Source organism: Bombina bombina, chromosome 2, assembly GCF_027579735.1.
Source record: "Bombina bombina isolate aBomBom1 chromosome 2, aBomBom1.pri, whole genome shotgun sequence".
NCBI lineage: Eukaryota > Metazoa > Chordata > Amphibia > Anura > Bombinatoridae > Bombina > Bombina bombina.
Window position 1 is genome coordinate 160,241,400 of NC_069500.1, and position 20,711 is coordinate 160,262,110.

At 41.1% G+C, this 20,711-nt stretch overlaps 1 protein-coding gene across 1 annotated transcript in view; it reads left to right on the forward strand.

Annotated features, from left to right (window-relative positions):
- IPO11 (importin 11) overlaps window positions 1-20,711 on the forward strand; it is a 950,863-nt gene that overhangs the window by 538,926 nt on the left and 391,226 nt on the right. The window contains exon 17 of the mRNA XM_053701321.1: window positions 1-9. This exon is cut by the window's left edge and continues 25 nt beyond it. Within this exon, the coding sequence (XP_053557296.1) occupies window positions 1-9 (9 nt within the window). The remainder of the gene's footprint in view (window positions 10-20,711) is intronic.

Consider the following 20,711-nt stretch of genomic DNA (forward strand, 5'->3'; position numbering starts at 1 on the left):
TGAAACTGAATATCCTTTTGTCTTTATATGCAATAATTGCAATAATTGTTCATTTGTTTTTTTGGTTTCTAAAATCATCTAGTGGACACAAATAGACCTTGTCATTCTCCATTACCACACATCTGCTTGCTCCTGTTTCATTGAACTGTGTGTATATTTATTTGTCTTTTTTTTCATATTACAGAGATGCATAGAAATATGTTGTTCTTTGTTTCCAATTCTTGACATAGTGAGCTGTGTGTTATAAGGTATCAGGTTTCAAATTGGAATAGGTAGAAAAAAGTTCCTTTGTAACTAACATCCCTTTTTCCCAGGTCACCAATATTTAATTTTCCTATTTGGAGGGCAGTAATGTTGTGGGGTAGTGTTGCTCCAGGCTGAAATGTTGTTTTCTTTCCTAAGATATGGAGAGTCCACAAAGTCATTCAAATTACAAGTGGGAATATCACTCCTGGCCAGCAGGAGGAGGCAAAGCGCACCACAGCAAAGCTGTTAAGTGTCACTCCCCTACCCATAATCCCCAGTCATTCTCTTTGCCTCTGTCAATGGAGGAGGTGAAGTTTGGTGTCGGAAGAAAAATTTGATTTATTTTCGCTACAAGCAAGTAGTGTAGAGTAGTGGTGACTTTAAAGCAGTTAGAAAGTTGTGAGGCAGTCCTTGCTTGGTTTTCTAACATCTTTGCTGCCCATGGTATAGAAAGCCAGAGTTGGTTACTCTGTTCTTTCTTTTTCTACAGGTCTCTGTACGGAGTATGTGTCCTCTCCCGCCTTGTGAGCTGTCTACCTGTCGGACAGCTGGATTTGCAGGTAAGTTATTTTGTCTTCTAGGTATGGAGACTTGCACTTAATAAGATTATCTGCTTTATTTATATGGGACATTAAATCCTTAAGGGAGGATTTTATTCTGGCAGTGTGCAGGCACAAAAAGAATGTATGTGACATGAGACTTAGGGTTCATTCTCCTTTAATGGAATTGAAGGGGTTAACCTATAATGTTTGGTGGCTCAATTTAAGGGTTAATTCTCCTTTATGGGTTTAAAGGGGATAACCTAAAATTTTTGGCTGCATTTTGTTTGTAGTGTGTATTGCCTGTGTATTAAGCAGGAAGCATCTTAAGAAGCAAATGGTGTTTTCTACTTTTCTATTTTTTTAAACTCCGGAGGGCTTGTTAGAGAAGACCAGTAATACTGTTTCAGTCAGTTTACAGTTCCAGTTTGACTCGGCTTCTGAAGATGTGCACTTTTTCTTTCTAATGTGCAGTTTCTGATTCAGTCCGGAGCGGTGTCGGCTGTTAGTCGTTTGTTCTGTGTAAATGGCTGCTTTCTTCCTGACAAGTTTCCTTTCTCTGGTAATGCAGGTAGGGCACCTCAGTCTGTCGAGGTGCTATTTGAGGGGTACGTTATGGAGCCCTAATCCGCTCATAGTAAAATTTAAAGTGACAGTGTAAATAAAAAAGTTTTATTTGTCTATTGTCATTCTGATTTTTCTGGGTATCCCTTAAGCCAGTGTTTCCCAACCGCGGTCCTCAAGTACGCCCAACAGGCCTGGTTTTCATTATAGCTGAACCAGTGCACAGGTGTAGTAATCATCTGATCAGTAACCAACCAGCTCTCATTCATCAGATGATTATTTCACCTGTCCTCTAGTTCAGCTATAATGAAAACCAGGACTGTTGGGGGTACTTGAGGTCCGTGGATGGGAAACACTGCCTTAAGCTATAGTCATGGAGCATGAGTCTGTTGCGATAGACAAATGTTTGTATCTTGAGGCCCAAATTGTGTTTACCTATGCAATTTTGTTCCTCATGTTTAGAAAGGACTTTGAAATGCAAATATACACTTTTTTGTTTTTTGAGCCTAATGTCTCTCAGGATGATGCTGTTCAGGCAATGTGCCACAGCTTTCTCCTCTCACGTACCAAGTCTCAATGGCGTCACATACAGTGCCCTTCAGTTCCTCTCAGCCTCCTGGTGGAGTTGATTTGCCTGCAGATTTTGCTGCCCATGTATCTTCTGCAGTTTCTGCCGCATTATCTTTTTTTTTATGTTGGGAAAACACAAGAGGAAAACTAAACATTTTTCAGATAGTAAGGTGCATGACCCTGCTGCTGCTATGCAGGTTGCCCTCCCTCATAACTCTGAGGATGAGGTTACCTTGGTGGCTTTTGAGGGTGAAATCTCAGATTCTTACAATATAAATCCTTTGTCTGATGCTGAAGAAGTGAACTTCAGGTTTAAGCTTGAACAGCTTTATGTACTGTTAAAGGAGGTTTTGGCTACTTTGGACGACTCTGGCTCTTCTGTTGCGGTCATCCCTAAAAATCTAGCAAACTTAATAAATACTATGATATTCCTTCCTCTGTGGAAGTGTTTCCTGTTCCACACCGTGTGATAGAGATTATTTCACAGGAATGGGAGAAACCAGGGATACCTTTTTCCCCATCTCCAGTCTTTAAAAAGATGTTTCCTGTCGCTTACTCCATTAAAGATTCTTGTCGCACGGTGCCTAAAGTAGAAGGGACTATTTCTACTCTGGCTAAGAGAACTACGAAACCTATAGAGGATAGCTGTTCCTTTAAGGATCCCATGGGCAAGTAGCTGGAGGCTTATTTGAAGAAGATGTATGTTCATCAGGGTCTTCAATGGCATCCTGCAGTTTATATTGCCACAGTTGCAAGTGCAGCATCTTATTGGTGTGATGCCTTGTCAGAGTCCATTTTAGAAAAGACCCAGTTGGAGGAGATCCAAGATTAGGATTAAGGCTCTCAAATTAGCCAATTCCTTTATTTCTGATACCAAGTTATTAGACTGGGAGCCAAGATGTCCAGCTTTTCTGTCCTAGCCTGCAGAGCTTTGTGGCTAAAATCTTGGTCAGCTGATGTTACCTCCAAGTCCAAGCTTCTGGCGCTTTATTACAAGGATAAAACCTTGTTTGGACCTTGCCTGCTAGAAATCAATTCTGATATTACAGGTGGAAAAGGGTCTTTTCTACCACAAGACAAGAACAACAGACTTAAAAGACTTCAAAGCAATTTTCGTTCCTTTTGTAACTTCAAGGGTCAAAAGTCTTCCTCTTCCAAGCAAGAACAGTCCAAGTCTTCTTGGAAATCCAATCAGTCTTGGAACAAGGGGAAGCAATCAAAGAAACCTTCAGCTAAGTCTAAGTTTGCATGAAAGGTTGGCCCCAGATTCGGGATAGGATCAAGTGGGGGGCATACTTTCCCTGTTTTGTCATGCTTGGATAGGAGATGTCCCAGATCCCTGGGCTGTGGACATAGTATCTTGGGGTTACAAAATAGAATTCAAATCTTGCCCTCATAGGGGCAGATTGCACCACTCAAGATTATCAACAGACCAGGTAAAAAGAGAGGCGTTCTTGAACTGTGTTCAGGACCTTTCCTCCTTGGGAGTGATTGTTCCATTTACAATAAGGGAACTGGGTCTAGGATTCTATTTAAATCTGTTTGTGGTTCCCAAAAAAGAGGAAACTTTACGACCCATTTTAGACCTAAAATGCCTCAACAAGTTTCTCAGGGTCCCGTCCTTCAAAATGGAAACTATTTGTTCCATTCTTCCTTTGGTCCAAGAAGGTCAGTTCATGACGACCATAGACCTGAAGGATGCATATTTTCATGTTCCCATCCACAGGGATCATCACAAGTTCCTGAGATTAGCTTTCTGTAGACAAACATTTTCAGTTTGTGGCTCTTCAGTTTGGCCTTGCCACAGGTCCCAGAATTTTTTCAAAGGTGCTGGGGGCTCTCTTGGCAGTGATCAGGGGAATTGCAGTGACGCCCTACCTGGACAACATATTGGTTCAGGCGCCATCTTTTCAACAAGCAAACTTGCATACAGAGATCTTGTTGTCTTCTACGTTGCCACAGATGGAAAGTGAATCTAGAGAAGAGTTCCCTTGTTACAGCTACAAGGGTGGTTTTCTTAGGGACCATCATAGATTCAATTTCTATGAAACATTTTCTGACAAAGGTCAGAAAATCCAAGATTTTCCTCTTGCCTCTCTCTTCAGTCTACTGTTCGGCCATCAGTAGCTCAATGTATGGAGGTAATTGGTCTGATGGTCGCTTCCATGGACATCATTACCTTTGCTCAATTCCATTTGAGAGCTCTGCAGTTATGTATGCTCAGACAATGGAATGGAGACCATTCGGATCTGTCTGAGGATAGATCTAGACTAGTCGACAAGGGAGTCTCTCCCGTGGTGGCTTTCTCAGGAGCATCTGTCTCAGGGCACATGCTTCCTGAGACCTTCCAGGGTAATCGTGACCACGGACTCCAGCCTGTTAGGCTGGGGAGCAGTATGGGACTCGTTAAAGGGGCAGGGACTATGGACTCGGCAGGAGTCTGCTCTAACCCATTAACATTTTGGAGTTGAGAGCGATTTACAATACTCTGATGGCTTGGCCTCAATTGTCCTTAGCTCGGTTTATCATATTCCAGTCGGATAACATCACCTCAGTGGCTTACATCAACCACCCGGGAGGAACTCGGAGTTCCTTAGCCATGAAGGAGATGGCACGGATTATTCAGTGGGCGGAAGCACACAATTGTTGTCTATCTGCCATCCACATTCCAGGAGTGGACAACTGCGAAGGAGATTTCCTGAGTAGACAGACATTTCATCCCGGGGAGTGGGCTCTCCATCCAGAGGTGTTCTCGAGGTTAACCCTCAAATGGGGGGTGCCGGAGTTGGATCTGATTGCGTCTCAGCAGAACGTCAAGCTTCCAAGGTACTGTTCAAGGTCAACAGATTTGCAGGCTGCTCTAATGGATGCTCTGGTGGTTCCTTGAGTTTTCAGTCTAGCATACCTGTTTCCTCAGTTTGCGCTCCTTCCACGAGTCATTGCTCGTATCAAACAGGAGAGAGTATCAGTAATTTTAATAGCTTCTGCATGGCCTCGCAGGTCCTGCTCGACTCAAGGTCTGTTTCTCCATCCAAATCTCGTTTCTCTGAAGCTGACTGCTTGGAGATTGAATGCTTAGTTATAGCTAAGCATGGGTTTTCTGAGTCGGTAATTGAGACCATGATTCAGGCTTGCAAGCCTGTTACTCGAAAGATTTACCATTAGGTATGGCGTAAATACCTATATTGGTGTGAATCAAAGGGCTACTCTTGGAGTAAGATCAGGATTCCTAGAATTTTGTCTTTTCTCCAGGATGGTCTGGAGAAAGGGTTGTCAGTCAGTTCTTTGAAAGGTCAGATTTCTGCACTTTCTATTCTTTTACATAAGCGTCTGGCAGATGTGCCAGATGTTCAATCTTTTGTTAGGCCCTGGTCAGAATCAGGCCTGTGTTTAAGTCTGTTGCTCTTCCTTGAAGCCTTAATCTTGTTCTTAAAGTTTTGCAGCAGGCTTCGTTTAAGCCTATGCATTCCATAGATGTTAAGCTGTTATCTTGGAAGGTTTTGTTTCTTATTGCTATTTCTTCTGCTCTGAGAGTTTCGGAACTCTCGGCTTTGCAGTATGATTCGCCTTATCTTATTTTTCATGCGGATAAGGCGGTTCTTCGTTCTAAATTGGGGTTTCTCCCTAAAGTGGTTTCGGATAGAAATATTAATCAAGAAACTAAAATTCTACCTACAGACAGACGACTAAGGATTTTCGCCAGTCTTCTGCCCTGTTTGTCTGTTTCTCAGGAAAGTGTAAAGGTCAGAAGGCTACTGCTACTTCAGCAGCCTCCTGAGAGAATTACAGCTCATTGCACTAGGGCTGTTTCCTCTTCTTGGGCTTTCAAAAATGAAGCTTCTGTGGAACAGATTTGCAAGGCTGCAACTTGGTCCTCTCTGCATACTTTTTCCAAATTTTCCAAATTTGATACTTTTGCCTCGGCTGAGGCCTCTTTTGGGAGAAAGGTTCTTCAAGCGGTGGTGCCTTCTGTTTAGGTCTGCCTGTCTTGTTCTCCCTCCCTATTCATTCCGTGTCCTCTAGCTTGGGTATTGGTTCCCATTAGTAATTGGAATGACGTCGTGGACTCTTCATATCTTGTGGGGGGGGGGGGGGAATGTATGCTAACCTGATAAATTTCTTTCCTGATATAGAGAGTCCATGACCCCACCCTTAATTTAGACCATTTTTTTTTTTTTTTTACTAAACTTCAGGCACCTCTACACCTTTGTGTTATTCCTTTTTCCATTTCCCTTCGGTCGAATGACTGGGGATTATGGGTAGGGGAGTGACACTTAACAGTTTTGCTGTGGTGCTCTTTGCCTCCTCCTGCTGGCCAGGAGTAATATTCCCACTTGTAATTGGAATGGCTTTGTGGACTCTCCATATCCGGAAAGAAAGAAATTTATCAGGTAAGCATAAATTTTGTTTTCTTTCCTAAGTTTTCTCCAACATTGGTGTGTCCGGTCCACGGCGTCATCCATTACTTGTGGGATATTCTCCTCCCATACAGGGAAAGGCAAGGAGAGCACACAGCAAGAGCTGTCCATATAGCTCCCCCTCTGGCTCCGCCCCCCAGCCATTCTTCTTGCCGCTCTGAACAGTTTGCAGACTTTTCTGCTTAAGGTATGACTAGCCATTTTTCTAACAAGACTGTGTAATGCTGGAAGGCTGTCATTTTCCCTCATGGGGATCGGTAAGCCATTTTCTTAGACTCAGATAGAATAAAGGGCTTATTATGGGCTATTAACTGGTGGACACTCTTAAGGGCTAAATCGATTGTTTATTTAAGTTTTTATTTAAAGTTTGAAGTGGATTTCACACTTTTATTATTTGGGGAACGTTTTTTATCACCAGGCACTAGTTAAGACACCTTCCCAGTCAGGAAGGGCCTTTCACTGTATTAGGCAGAGCCTCATTTTCGCGCCATTATTGTGCAGTTTCTTTTAAGTACAGTGCATGCAGATGCATGTGAGAGGGTCTGGTGTCCACTGAAAACGTTCCTAGAAGGCTTGAAATACCCCCCTGGGATAGTTGAAGTCACAACAAAGGCTGTGGCTGGGACTGTAGTGGGGTTAAAATTGCAAACGGCTCCGGTTTCCACATTTTAAGGGTTAACAGCTTGAAAATTTTGGATAATTCCTTCATAGTTTTTCACATATTCAGTAATAAAGTGTGCCCTGTTTAACATTTAAAGAGACAGTAACGGTTTTGTTTTAAAACGGTTTTTGTACTTTATTAACCAGTTTAAGCCTGTTTAACATGTCTGTACCTTCAGATAGATCATGTTCTGTATGTATGGAAGCCAATGTGGTTCCCCCTTCAAATATATGTGATAATTGTGCCATAGCGTCCAAACACAGTAAGGACAGTATTGTCACAAATAGTAAGGTTGCCCAGGATGATTCCTCAGATGAAGGAAGTAGAGATAGTTCGACATCTTATCCTTCTGTGTCTATACCAGTTATGCCCGCGCAGGCGACCCCTAGTACTTCTAGCGCGCCAATGCTTGTTACTATGCAACAATTGACGGCAGTAATGGATAACTCCATAGCTAATATTTTATCCAAAATGCCAGCATTTCAGAGAAAGCGCGATTGCTCAGTTTTAAACACTGTAGAGCAGGAGGGCGCTGATGATAATTTTTCTATCATACCCTCACACCAGTCTGAAGTGGCAGTGAGGGAGGGTTTGTCAGATGAAGAAATTTCTGATACAGGAAGAATTTCTCAGCAGGCAGAACCTGATGTTGTGACATTTAAATTTAAATCAGAGCATCTCCGCGCATTACTTAAGGAGGTGCTATCTACTCTGGATGATTGTGACAATCTGGTCATCCCAGAAAACTTGTGCAAGATGGACAAGTTCCTAGAGGTCCCGGTGCACCCTGATGCCTTTCCGATACCTAAACGGGTGGCGGACATAGTGAATAAGGAGTGGGAGAAGCCAGGCATACCTTTTGTCCCTCCTCCTATATTTAAGAAATTGTTCCCTATGGTCGACCCCAGGAAGGACATATGGCAAACAGTCCCTAAGGTCGAGGGGGCGGTTTCTACACTAGCCAAACGCACGACCATTCCCATTGAGGACAATTGTGCTTTCAAAGATCCTATGGATAAAAAATTGGAGGGTTTGCTTAAAAAGATTTTTGTACAGCAAGGTTACCTCCTTCAACCTATATTCGTGCATTATTCCTGTCACTACAGCGGCGTGGTTCTGGTTCGAGGAACTGGAAAAGTCGCTCAGTAGGGAGACTCCGTATGAGGAAGTCATGGACAGAATTCACGCACTTAAGTTAGCTAATTCCTTTATTTTAGACCCTGCTTTGCAGTTAGCGAATTAGAGGCGAAAAATTCAGGGTTTGCAATTGTGGCGCACAGAGCGCTCTGGTTAAAGTCTTGGTCGGCGGATGTATCTTCCAAGACAAAATTGCTTAATATCCCTTTCAAAGGTAAGACCCTTTTTGGGCCAGAATTGAAAGAAATTATTTCAGACATCACTGGGGGAAAGGGCCATGCCCTCCCACAGGATAGGCCTTTCAAGGCTAAGAATAAGTCCAATTTTCGTTCCTTTCGCAATTTCAGGAACGGAGCGGCTTCTAACTCGGCAGCCTCTAGACAAGAGGGTAACGCTTCCCAGGCTAAGCCAGCTTGGAAACCAATGCAAGGCTGGAATAAGGGTAAACAGGCCAAGAAGCCTGCTGCTGCTACCAAGACAGCATGAAGGGGTAGCCCCCGATCCGGGACCGGATCTAGTAGGGGGCAGACTCTCTCTCTTTGCTCAGGCTTGGGCAAGAGATGTTCAGGATCCCTGGACACTAGAAATAGTCTCTCAGGGTTATCTTCTAGAATTCAAGGAACTACCCCCAAGGGGAAGGTTCCACATTTCTCACTTATCTTCAAACCAAATAAGTAGACAGCCATTCTTACATTGTGTAGAAGACCTGTTAAAGATGGGAGTGATACACCCAGTTCCAACTGTGGAGCAAAATCAGGGTTTTTTTACTCAAATCTGTTTGTAGTTCCCAAAAAAGAGGGAACTTTCAGACCAATTCTGGATTTAAAAATTCTAAACAAATTTCTCAGAGTTCCATAGTTCAAAATGGAAACCATTCGAACAATTTTACCTACAATCCAGGAGGGTCAATATATGACTACCGTGGATTTAAATGATGCGTATCTACATATTCCTATCCACAAAGATCATCATCAGTTCCTAAGGTTCACCTTTATGGACAAACATTATCAGTTCGTGGCTCTCCCATTCGGACTAGCCACTGCTCCCAGATTTTTCACAAAGGTGCTCGGGTCCCTTCTAGCGGTTCTAAAACCAAGGGGCATTGCAGTGGCACCTTATCTGGACGACATTCTAATTCAAGTGTCGTCTCTTTCCAAGGCAAAGGCTCATACAGACATTGTTCTAGCCTTTCTCAGATCTCACGGGTGGAAGGTGAACGTAGAAAAGAGTTCCCTGTCTCCGTCGACAAGAGTTCCCTTTTTGGGAACAATAATAGATTCTTTTGAAATGAAGATCTTCCTGACAGAAGTCAGAAAGTCAAAGCTTCTAAACGCTTGTCAAGTTCTTCTCTCTATTCTGCAGCCTTCCATAGCTCAGTGCATGTGATATACCTTTAAGGCATATCCCTCCCACCTTCCTCTCTCCCTATTTAATCACCTTCACGCCTTCTATTCACTGCCTGATAATTGATGTTACCTCTAAGGAGTATCATCCTTCTTTTTGCTCTCCTGGCTACTTTATGCTTATTTCACAGGTTCACCTGTCACCTTGGGAAACCTCCTGGAATTACCAATATATCGCTATCCAGATTCATCTGACAACCTGCATTACCTTCTCTTTTTGCTATCAATAGGTAATTCGCACGCTGTCACTAATCTCCCTTGCAGCCTTCCAGCTGCCTGCTCGCCGATACCGGAAGTGAGTCACACTCGCTCAGTCGGAGCTACCGCTGAGACGCCACAACGCTCTGCCACTCTGATCATCAGTTCACGGTCTGTACTTTTTACTTTTCCAAACCGAAGGTATAACTTTTCCTACAAACCTTATGCTGGCTAAGTGTATATTTTGTGAACTGCAAGTATCTCTCTGACATTTCTACCCTAGACTATAACAAGCTGAATTACTTATCTGAGTGAGTGTGTGAAAACGGACTTTACTTATTTACTACTTATGCTGTTGTATGCAGTAATACATTCTATTTTTGCATTATTCAGAATTGCACCATTTGAATTCACTCCACTAGTGTTTTCTGTTTTCTCTTATCTTGTTAATTTAAAAGGGTTATTTTTCATTAAAGATACAACCCAGACTCTCACCACATTACAGTAATTGCTCACAGATACTCTGCCTTAAGTTTAAGCTCCAACTTTTAGACAGAATTATCAAAGGAGCAACATTTCAACTATTTACTTGTTAGAAATAAAACATTTATATAATCAATATAACAGTATTATCAGGCCTTAAAAAACAAAATTGCCATATTATGGATCCCACAGAGATTCAAAAGGCATTTAACAATATCCATCAAAAATTGGATTATCTGGCTCGTGGCCTAACTGAAGTACAGGCAGAAACCACAACATTAAAAGCTTTAGTAAAAGACTGTTTATCACCTAAAACCCCTGAAATCCCAGAACCACAAGTACAACCCCCAACTCCTTTTTCAGGCAAGAGATCTGCTTTCAGGGATTTAAAAAATTCCTGTCTTCTATTATTTACTCTAAAACCTCGCACATATCACACTGAAAGATTGAAAGTGTGCACTACCATCTCCTACCTCACAGGGGAGCCCCGCACATGGGCAAATAGATTTTTTGAACCAAACAATTCTATCCTTGATTCCTTACAGGAATTCTTTGCTGCTATGTCTGAGTTATATGAGGATGCCCACACACAGCTAATAGCAGAGACTAAGCTTCGCTCCCTTAAGCAGGGAAAGCGTACTGTGGAGGAGTACACCACGGATTTTCAGCTATGGGCGACTGACTCTGAGTGGAATGAGGTCAGTCTCCGAAATCAATTCAGATTGGGTTTATCAGAAGTCCTAAAGGACGAGCTATCTCGCCTTGACATGCCAGAAACTCTCTCTGCTTTGATTAAACTTAGTACTACTCTTGACAGACGAATTAGAGAACGTAAGGCTGAAAGAGGAGGATTTGAGACCTCTCCTAGACAAAATTACCCAAATACCTCTCATCATGATAAAACAACACCTATGGAAATAGGCGCAATAAGGGGTCACTTGACCCTTGAGGAAAAGACTAGAAGGAGACTTTCTAACCTTTGCATGTACTGTGCAAAGAAAGACCATGCTGTCTCAGATTGCCCTTTACTGGACATACAAAAGAGGGGTAAGAATGTTACCTTAGAACATATTAAAACTGATCTTACAAATCAACTAACTATCTCTCTCTCTCTACAGTGGAACCAAAACAATCTTCAGAATAAAGCATTTATTGATTCTGGGGCTTCAGGGATATATATCAACACTGATTATGTATTAGTTAATAAAATACCCACAGTGTGCAAGCAAATCCCTGTGTTTGTTAAATTAATTGATGGTTCCTCTATACAACATGGTCCTATAACACACCATACTATACCTTTATTGATCACAACCACAAATGGACACACTGAATATTTATCATTTGATATCCTCCCAATTGCTATGCATACCATAGTATTAGGTTATAAATGGTTAAAAACCCATAACCCTCAAATAGATTGGTCACAGAATACAGAGTATTCCAGAAGTTTATCAGGATTTGGCGGATGTCTTTAACCTAAAAGAGGCAGAGATTCTTCCTCCGCATAGAATTTTTGATTGCCCCATTGAATTAATCCCTGGCTCTCAAATACCTCATGGTAGAATTTATCCCATGTCTCAAAAAGATCTTAAGGATTTACGTTTATATTTAGATGAAAATCTAAAAAAGGGGTTTATCTCACATTCAACATCACCGGCAGCTGCAGGCATGTTTTTCGTTAAAAACAAAGATGGCACTTAAAGACCAATCATAGACTATAGGGCTCTAAACAATATCACAGTAAAGAATCGCTATCCTCTACCTTTGATTCCTGAGTTATTAGAAAGGCTTACTGATGCCACAATATTTACCAAACTTGATCTGAAGGGTGCATATAACTTAATTCGCATAAAAGGAGGAGATGAGTGGAAAACTGCTTTCCGCACCAGATACGGTCTTTACCAATACAACGTCATGCCTTTCGGTTTATGCAATGCCCCGGCAACCTTTCAACATTTCATAAATGAAATATTTCATGATTTGATTGACGTATGTGTCATCATATATTTAGATGACATCTTGGTCTACTCCAGTACTTTATCAGAACACGAAAAACATGTTAGATGGGTTCTCACAAGACTAAAAGAACACAAACTATATGCAAAACAAGAAAAGTGTATTTTTCACATAAATCAAATAAAATTCTTAGGTTACATCATAACACCTAATACTATTAGCATGGATTCAGATAAAATTAAAGCTATTTTGGATTGGCCCACCCCCACTACCGTAAAAGCCTTACAAAGATTCTTAGGTTTTGCGAATTTTTACAGAAAATGCATTCATAACTTTTCTGTTATAGTGAAACCTCTTACTTCACTAACTAGTAGTAAGATAAGATATCTTTGGACAGAGGAGACCCAAAAGGCTTTTCACACCTTAAAGAAATCTTTTTCAACTGCTCCTGTTTTAACTCTACCAGATTATCAGCAACCTTTTGTTTTAGAGGTAGATGCCTCCAATTCTGGTATTGGCGCAGTCTTATCACAACACGATAAAACATCCACTCTTTTACATCCTATCGCTTATTACTCAAGAACATACTTACCAGCTGAAAAAAATTATAGTATTGGGGACAAAGAGTTGTTAGCCATTAAGAACTCTTTGGAACATTGGAGACACTTGTTAGAGGGCACTGAAGTACCATTTACGATTTATACTGATCATAAAAATTTAGAGTACTTAAAGAAAAATAAGACTCTCTCTGCCCGACAAGTTCGTTGGTCTCTTTTTCTAGATCGTTTCAATTTCAAACTAACATATAAACCAGGGGTTCTTAACATGAAAGCTGATGCTTTATCCAGACAACATGATAACCAAAATGATAAGATTTTAGCTTCCCCAATTATCCCACAACAAAAGATAATAGGATGCATCACCACATTCGAAAATGAAGTACTAACTGCACTAATAAAGGATCCAAATATACCCAACTCATGTACCAAAGATACATCCACAGGTCTATATTATCACAAAAACAAACTCTTTGTACCAGATTCCTTACGCAAGACAGTTCTAACCTATACACATGACAATGTTCTATCAGGACATACAGGCATACAAAAAACTATTGAACTCACAAGAAGATTTTTCTGGTGGCCACAGATGGAACAATATATTACCAATTATGTTTCCTATTGCGATATTTGCGCAAGGAATAAACTAGACCATAAAAAGCCGATTGGGTTATTGACATCCATACCAATACCTGATAAACCCTGGTCAACAATCTCGATGGATTTCATTGTTGACTTACCACTTTCACAAACGTACAACACAATATTCGTTGTTGTAGATCATTTAACCAAACTTGCTCATTTTGTTCCATTGAAGTCCCTTCCAACTGCAAGTACGACAGCTAGAGCTTTTATAGCTTCTATCGTACGCTTACATGGCTTACCCAAAGTCATAATATCTGATAGGGGAACTCAGTTCACCTCAGCCTTCTGGAGGTCTTTATGTAAAATCCTACAGATTGATGTCAGGTTTTCAACTGCTTTCCATCCTCAAACAAATGGACTAACTGAGAGATTAAACCAAACCCTTGAACAATATCTCAGATGTTATATAACCCATTTACAGGATGATTGGGTCGCATACTTACCCTTAGCAGAATTCTCCTATAATAATTCAATGTCATCTTCCACTAAAATGACTCCATTCTACGCAACTTATGGTTATCACCCAATCTCTATTACTTTATCAAAGGTAACTGTTAACTCCCCAAGTGCTACCGATTACACTTCATCTCTACAACAAAGGTTGGACGTTTTGAAGACCCATCTTCAAGATGCTAAGGAAAGACAGAAGAAATATTACGATCAAAAACACAGAGAAACCCCAAAATATAAGATTGGAGATCTTGTCCTTCTATCCACCAAACATCTCAAACTTCAATTACCGAGCAAGAAACTCGCTAATCAATTTTTAGGTCCATTCCCTATTGAAAAAATCATAAACGAAAATGCAGTCCGTATAACCCTGCCGAAAGATTTTAGGATACATAATTCTTTTCATATTTCTTTATTAAAGCCATACAAATCGGACCCTACAAGACATCATCTAGTTCCTCCAGCCCCAATCCTTATTGATGGTCAGGAGGAATTTGAAGTGGAGAAGATTCTTGATTCCCGATTGAGACACCGACGATTGGAGTATTTGGTCAAGTGGAGAGAGTGGATTTCCCATTCGGAGGTCCATGCACCTGTATTGGTACGCCGGTTTCACCTCAAGTATCAATTCAAACCCCGTCTAGGATCTTCTGGAGTGGTCCCTTGAGGGGGGGGGGAGATGTGATATACCTTTAAGGCATATCCCTCCCACCTTCCTCTCTCCCTATTTAATCACCTTCACGCCTTCTATTCACTGCCTGATAATTGATGTTACCTCTAAGGAGTATCATCCTTCTTTTTGCTCTCCTGGCTACTTTATGCTTATTTCACAGGTTCACCTGTCACCTTGGGAAACCTCCTGGAATTACCAATATATCGCTATCCAGATTCATCTGACAACCTGCATTACCTTCTCTTTTTGCTATCAATAGGTAATTCGCACGCTGTCACTAATCTCCCTTGCAGCCTTCCAGCTGCCTGCTCGCCGATACCGGAAGTGAGTCACACTCGCTCAGTCGGAGCTACCGCTGAGACGCCACAACGCTCTGCCACTCTGATCATCAGTTCTCGGTCTGTACTTTTTACTTTTCCAAACCGAAGGTATAACTTTTCCTACAAACCTTATGCTAGCTAAGTGTATATTTTGTGAACTGCAAGTATCTCTCTGACATTTCTACCCTAGACTATAACAAGCTGAATTACTTATCTGAGTGAGTGTGTGAAAACGGACTTTACTTATTTACTACTTATGCTGTTGTATGCAGTAATACATTCTATTTTTGCATTATTCAGAATTGCACCATTTGAATTCACTCCACTAGTGTTTTCTGTTTTCTCTTATCTTGTTAATTTAAAAGGGTTATTTTTCATTAAAGATACAACCCAGACTCTCACCACATTACAGTAATTGCTCACAGATACTCTGCCTTAAGTTTAAGCTCCAACTTTTAGACAGAATTATCAAAGGAGCAACATTTCAACTATTTACTTGTTAGAAATAAAACATTTATATAATCAATATAACAGTGCATGGAAGTAGTAGGGTTGATGGTTGCAGCAATGGACATAGTTCCTTTTGCTCAAATTCATCTAAGACCATTACAACTGTGCATGCTCCAGTAGACAGGATCACCTGTCTCAGGGAATGAGTTTCTGCAGACCAAAGTGGGTCATTGTCACGACCGACGCCAGTCTATCAGGCTGGGGCGCGGTCTGGGATTCCCTGAAAACTCAGGGTTTATGGTCTCGGAAAGAGTCTCTTCTCCCGATCAACATCCTGGAACTGAGAGCGATATTCAATGCTCTCCGGGCTTGGCCTCATCTAGCGAAGGCCGGATACATAAGATTCCAGTCAGACAACATGACGACTGTAGCTTACATCGACCATCAGGGAGGAACAAGGAGTTCCTTGGCGATGAGAGAGGTATCCAAAATCATCAAATGGGCGGAGGATCACTCCTGCCACCTATCTGCAATCCACATCCCAGGAGTAGACAACTGGGAGGCGGATTATCTGAGTCGTCAGATTTTCTATCCGGGGGAGTGGGAACTCCACCCGGAGGTGTTTGCCCAGTTGACTCAATTATGGGGCATTCCAGACATGGATCTGATGGCGTCTCGTCAGAACTTCAAGGTTCCTTGCTACAGGTCCAGATCCAGGGATCCCAAGGCCACTCTAGTGGATGCATTAGTGGCGCCTTGGTCGTTCAACCTAGCTTATGCGTTTCCACCGTTCCCTCTCCTTCCCAGGCTTGTAGCCAGGATCAAACAGGAGAAGGCCTCGGTGATTCTGATAGGTCCTGCATGGCCGCGCAGGACTTGGTATGCAGACCTGGTGAATATGTCATCGGTTCCACCATGGAAGCTACCTTTGAGACAGGATCTTCTAGTACAAGGTCCATTCGAACATCCAAATCTAATTTCTCTGCAGCTGACTGCTTGGAAATTGAACGTTTGATTTTATCCAAGCGTGGGTTTTCAGATTCAGTGATAGATACTCTGGTCCAAGCCAGAAAGCCTGTGACTAGAAAGATTTACCATAAAATATGGAAAAGTTATATCTGTTGGTGTGAATCCAAGGGATTCTCCTGGAGTAAGATTAAAATTCCTAAGGTCCTCTCCTTTCTCCAAGAAGGTTTGGATAAGGGATTGTCAGCGAGTTCTCTAAAAGGACAGATTTCTGCTTTATCTGTCTTGTTATACAAACGAATGGCAGCTGTGCCAGAGGTACAAGCTTTTGTACAGGCTTTGGTCAGAATCAAACCTGTTTACAGACCCTTGACTCCTCCTTGGAGTCTAAATTTAGTTCTTTCAGTTCTTCAGGGGGTTCCGTTTGAACCCTTACATTCCATAGATATCAAGTTGCTATCTTGGAAAGTTCCGTTTTTTGTTGCTATTTCTTCTGCTAGAAGAGATTCTGAATTATCTGCTTTGCAGTGTGATCCACCCTATCTGGTGTTCCATTCAGATAAGGTTATTTTGCGTACCAAGCCTGGTTTTCTTCCAAAAGTTGTTTCCAACAAGAATATTAACCAGGAAATAGTTGTTCCTTCTCTGTGCCCGAATCCAGTTTCAAAGAAGGAACGTTTGTTACACAATTTAGATGTAGTCCGTGCTTTAAAGTTCTATTTAGAAGCAACAAAGAATTTTAGACAAACCTCATCCTTTGTTTTTCGTTTACTCTGGTAAGAGGAGAGGACAAAAAGCTATTGCTACCTCTCCTTCTTTCTGGCTGAAAAGCATTATACGATTGGCTTATGAGACTGCCGGACGGCAGCCTCCTGAACGAATCACAGCTCACTCCACTAGGGCTGTGGCTTCCACTTGGGCCTTCAAGAACGAGGCTTCTGTTAATCAGATATGTAAGGCAGCGACTTGGTCTTCTCTGCACACTTTTGCCAAATTTTACAAATTTGATATTTTTGCTTCTTCGGAGGCTGTTTTTGGGAGAAAGGTTTTGCAAGCCGTGGTGCCTTCTGTTTAGGTAACCTGATTTGCTCCCTCCCTTCTTCCGTGTCCTAAAGCTTTGGTATTGGTTCCCACAAGTAATGGATGACGCCGTGGACCGGACACACCAATGTTGGAGAAAACAGAATTTATGCTTACCTGATAAATTACTTTCTCCAACGGTGTGTCCGGTCCACGGCCCGCCCTGGTTTTTTAATCAGGTTTGAAAAATGTTTCTTTTTCTTTATACACTACAGTCACCACGGCACCCTATAGTTTCTCCTTTTTCTCCTAACCGTCGGTCGAATAACTGGGGGGCGGAGCCAGAGGGGGAGCTATATGGACAGCTCTTGCTGTGTGCTCTCCTTGCCTTTCCCTGTAGGGGAGGAGAATATCCCACAAGTAATGGATGACGCCGTGGACCGGACACACCGTTGGAGAAAGTAATTTATCAGGTAAGCATAAATTCTGTTTTTTTATGTTGATATTTTTTTTTATCTGGATAGAAAAATCTACATGGTTTACTGTGGTACCTAAAATCCTCAGGGGCAGAGAATGTTTGGCGATTCTGTAGCTATACATGTCTTCCTTTTGTCCATTCCTGCACAAATATATCTAGTCATGCAAGTAATATGTTCCTCGTTAGGGCACGTTGTGTTAGGCTTGAGTGGCTATTCTCTTGTATTGCTGTATATTTCCCTCTTTAGATGCCCCAGGGAAAAATTGCATTAATGACCCTTTTTTATGTAGATCTAACTTTTAGTCAAATTTTCGGACAATTAGATGAATGCTTTTACGTGTCGACTATCACAATTATCACCTTTGTATTATCACTTTTTTTTTTTTTTTAAAGAAAATGTTTATTTGTTCATCTAATATAGAAGCACAATTTTTCTTTTTTTGTAAAGTTTAGGTCTCATTGGAGGGTGGATTTCAGAAATGTCTTTTCTCTTGTTAAGTGTGTTCAGTCCACGGGTCATCCATTACTTATGGGATATATTCTCCTTCCCAACAGGAAGTTGCAAGAGGATCACCCAAGCAGAGCTGCTATATAGCTCCTCCCCTCACATGTCATATCCAGTCATTCTCTTGCAACCCTCAACAAAGAAGGAGGTCGCGAGAGGAGCTGGAGTTTTTACTTAACTATTCTTCAATCAAAAGTTTGTTATAGAGCTGCAACAACTAATCGTCATAATCGATAATAATCGATTATGAAAATAGTTGTCAACGAATCTCATAATCGATTAATCGGTTTGCAATTAGTTGGTCTGTGCACAACACCAGCTGCTTCACTCCAATAAACTCCTGCACATGGTTCTGTGTTTTATGGTTAGGTCCTTAGCCTAAAGGACATCTACAGACGTCTACTTTTCACTTTTTCAAGACAGTATACGTTTACAACTACCACTGGCTTATGTGCAAACCAGATATAATAGTCATCATTTGGATTGTTTATATTAAATCTGGTGATTTGGAACTATTCTTTTCATGATATAGTGCCAAGCTTGTTGTTTACACCTTGCCCCTAGATTGATGGGAGTTATTTAAATTGATGTGCACTATTATCTGTTTGCACAATTATTAGCGTATTGCTTGCTATTGCTGATTATATGTACTGTATAAATAAATGTGAAAGGCTTTGTCCAGTTATTGTATCTTTAGCGCTTCTGATTTTGTTTTTTATTGTTTTTTTATATTTTTAATAAATTGTGATATGTACCAGATTCAACCTTTATAAGTATATATTTGTTATTTTTAGAACGCACTAGATATTTCCCCTAACCTTATAGCTGGTTATTTACCATTGCATATAGATATTCAAGATATTTTTATGTTAGAAGGAAGTCAAGGGTTACTTTATTGAGAGGCCCCTTGCCAAGGTAGGAAACACTTAGCATTGGTGAAGAGCTAACAAAGATTAATATCCCACTTTGGTGAAATTGGCAAAACCCTACTTATACACATCAACAGCCTTTTCTCTGCTGCAGGAAATATAGCTGCAAACAGAGAACCAGCCTTAGCCAGAAGCATGTGGACATGTTGAGATGTTTGCATTTCAATGCAAAGTTTCTGAAAGAGTGAATAACAGAATGTTATTAACAGTGATAGTCTAACTCTTTCTAGTTCTACCTCTTTTCAAACAGTTTGTGGTTTTGTTTAATTATAAAACTGTTCTCTGCTGCTTAAAAATTGAAGAAACAGTTGTGTTAATGTAAAGTTTTAGTCTGAAGTTTATATTTGTAACACTCATTATGTGGATTTTATTTAAAACATAGAAAACTATTATTGATTCTCTTTTTATCCGATTAGTCGATTAATCGAAAAAATAATCGGCCGATTAATCGATTATGAAAATAATCGTTAGTTGCAGCCCTAGTTTGTTTTTTTAAATGGCACCGGAGTGTGCTGTTTTTCTATCTCAGGCAGTATTTGGAAGAAGAAACTGCCTGCGTTTTTTTCTATGATCTTAGCAGGCGTAACTAAGATCCACTGGCTGTTCTCGACATTCTGAGGAGTGGGGTAACTTCAGAAACTGGGAATAGCATGCGGGGTCCTCCGCAAATGAGGTATGTACAGTACATTATTTTCTGGGAATGGAATTGACTAAGAAAATACTGCTGTTACCGTATGATGTAAGTACAGCCTTAAATGCAGTAGTGGCAACTGGTATCAGGCTGATAAATGTATGCGCAGTCAAGTTATTTTCTAGGGACTAGAATTTGACTGAGAAAATACTGTTAAAACTGAAATAATACTTGAGCCTTATCTGCAGTGGTAGCGACTGGTAGCAGGCTTAGTGATAACTTTGCATGACATTGGAAAATGTTGTTTTTTAATAAAACGTTTACTGGCATGTTATTCGTTTTTGTGAGGTACTTTGGTGATAAATCTCTTTGGGCATGATTTTTTCCACATGGCTAACATATATTTTCTGCATGGAATCCGTTATATCAGGGCTCCCACTGTTGTAATAGGAGTGGGAGGGTCCTTGTTTTAGCGCCTTGTTGCGCAGTTAAAATTCTAGCACAGTCTTCCTGCTTCTTCCTCCTTGATCCAGGACGTCTCTAGAGAGCTCAGGGGTCTGCAAAATTCATTTTTGAGGGAGGTAATCAGTCACAGCAGATCTGTGACAGTGTGTTTGACTGTGATTAAAAGCGTTAAAAAAGTTATGCCGCCTAACTCTCCTCACGTGTCAGTACCTGCGTCTCCCGCTCAGGAGATGCGTAGGATTGAGACGCCAAGTACATCTAGGCCCTTACAAATCACTTTACATGATATGGCTAATGTTATGAAAGAAGTAGTGATGCACCGAAATGGAAATTCTGGACCGAAACCGAATCCGAAAATCCGGGATGCACTTGGCCGAAAACCGAAACGGTTACCGAAAATGTATTTTTTCAAATTATTTTCAAATTAGTTTTTTTTAGTTT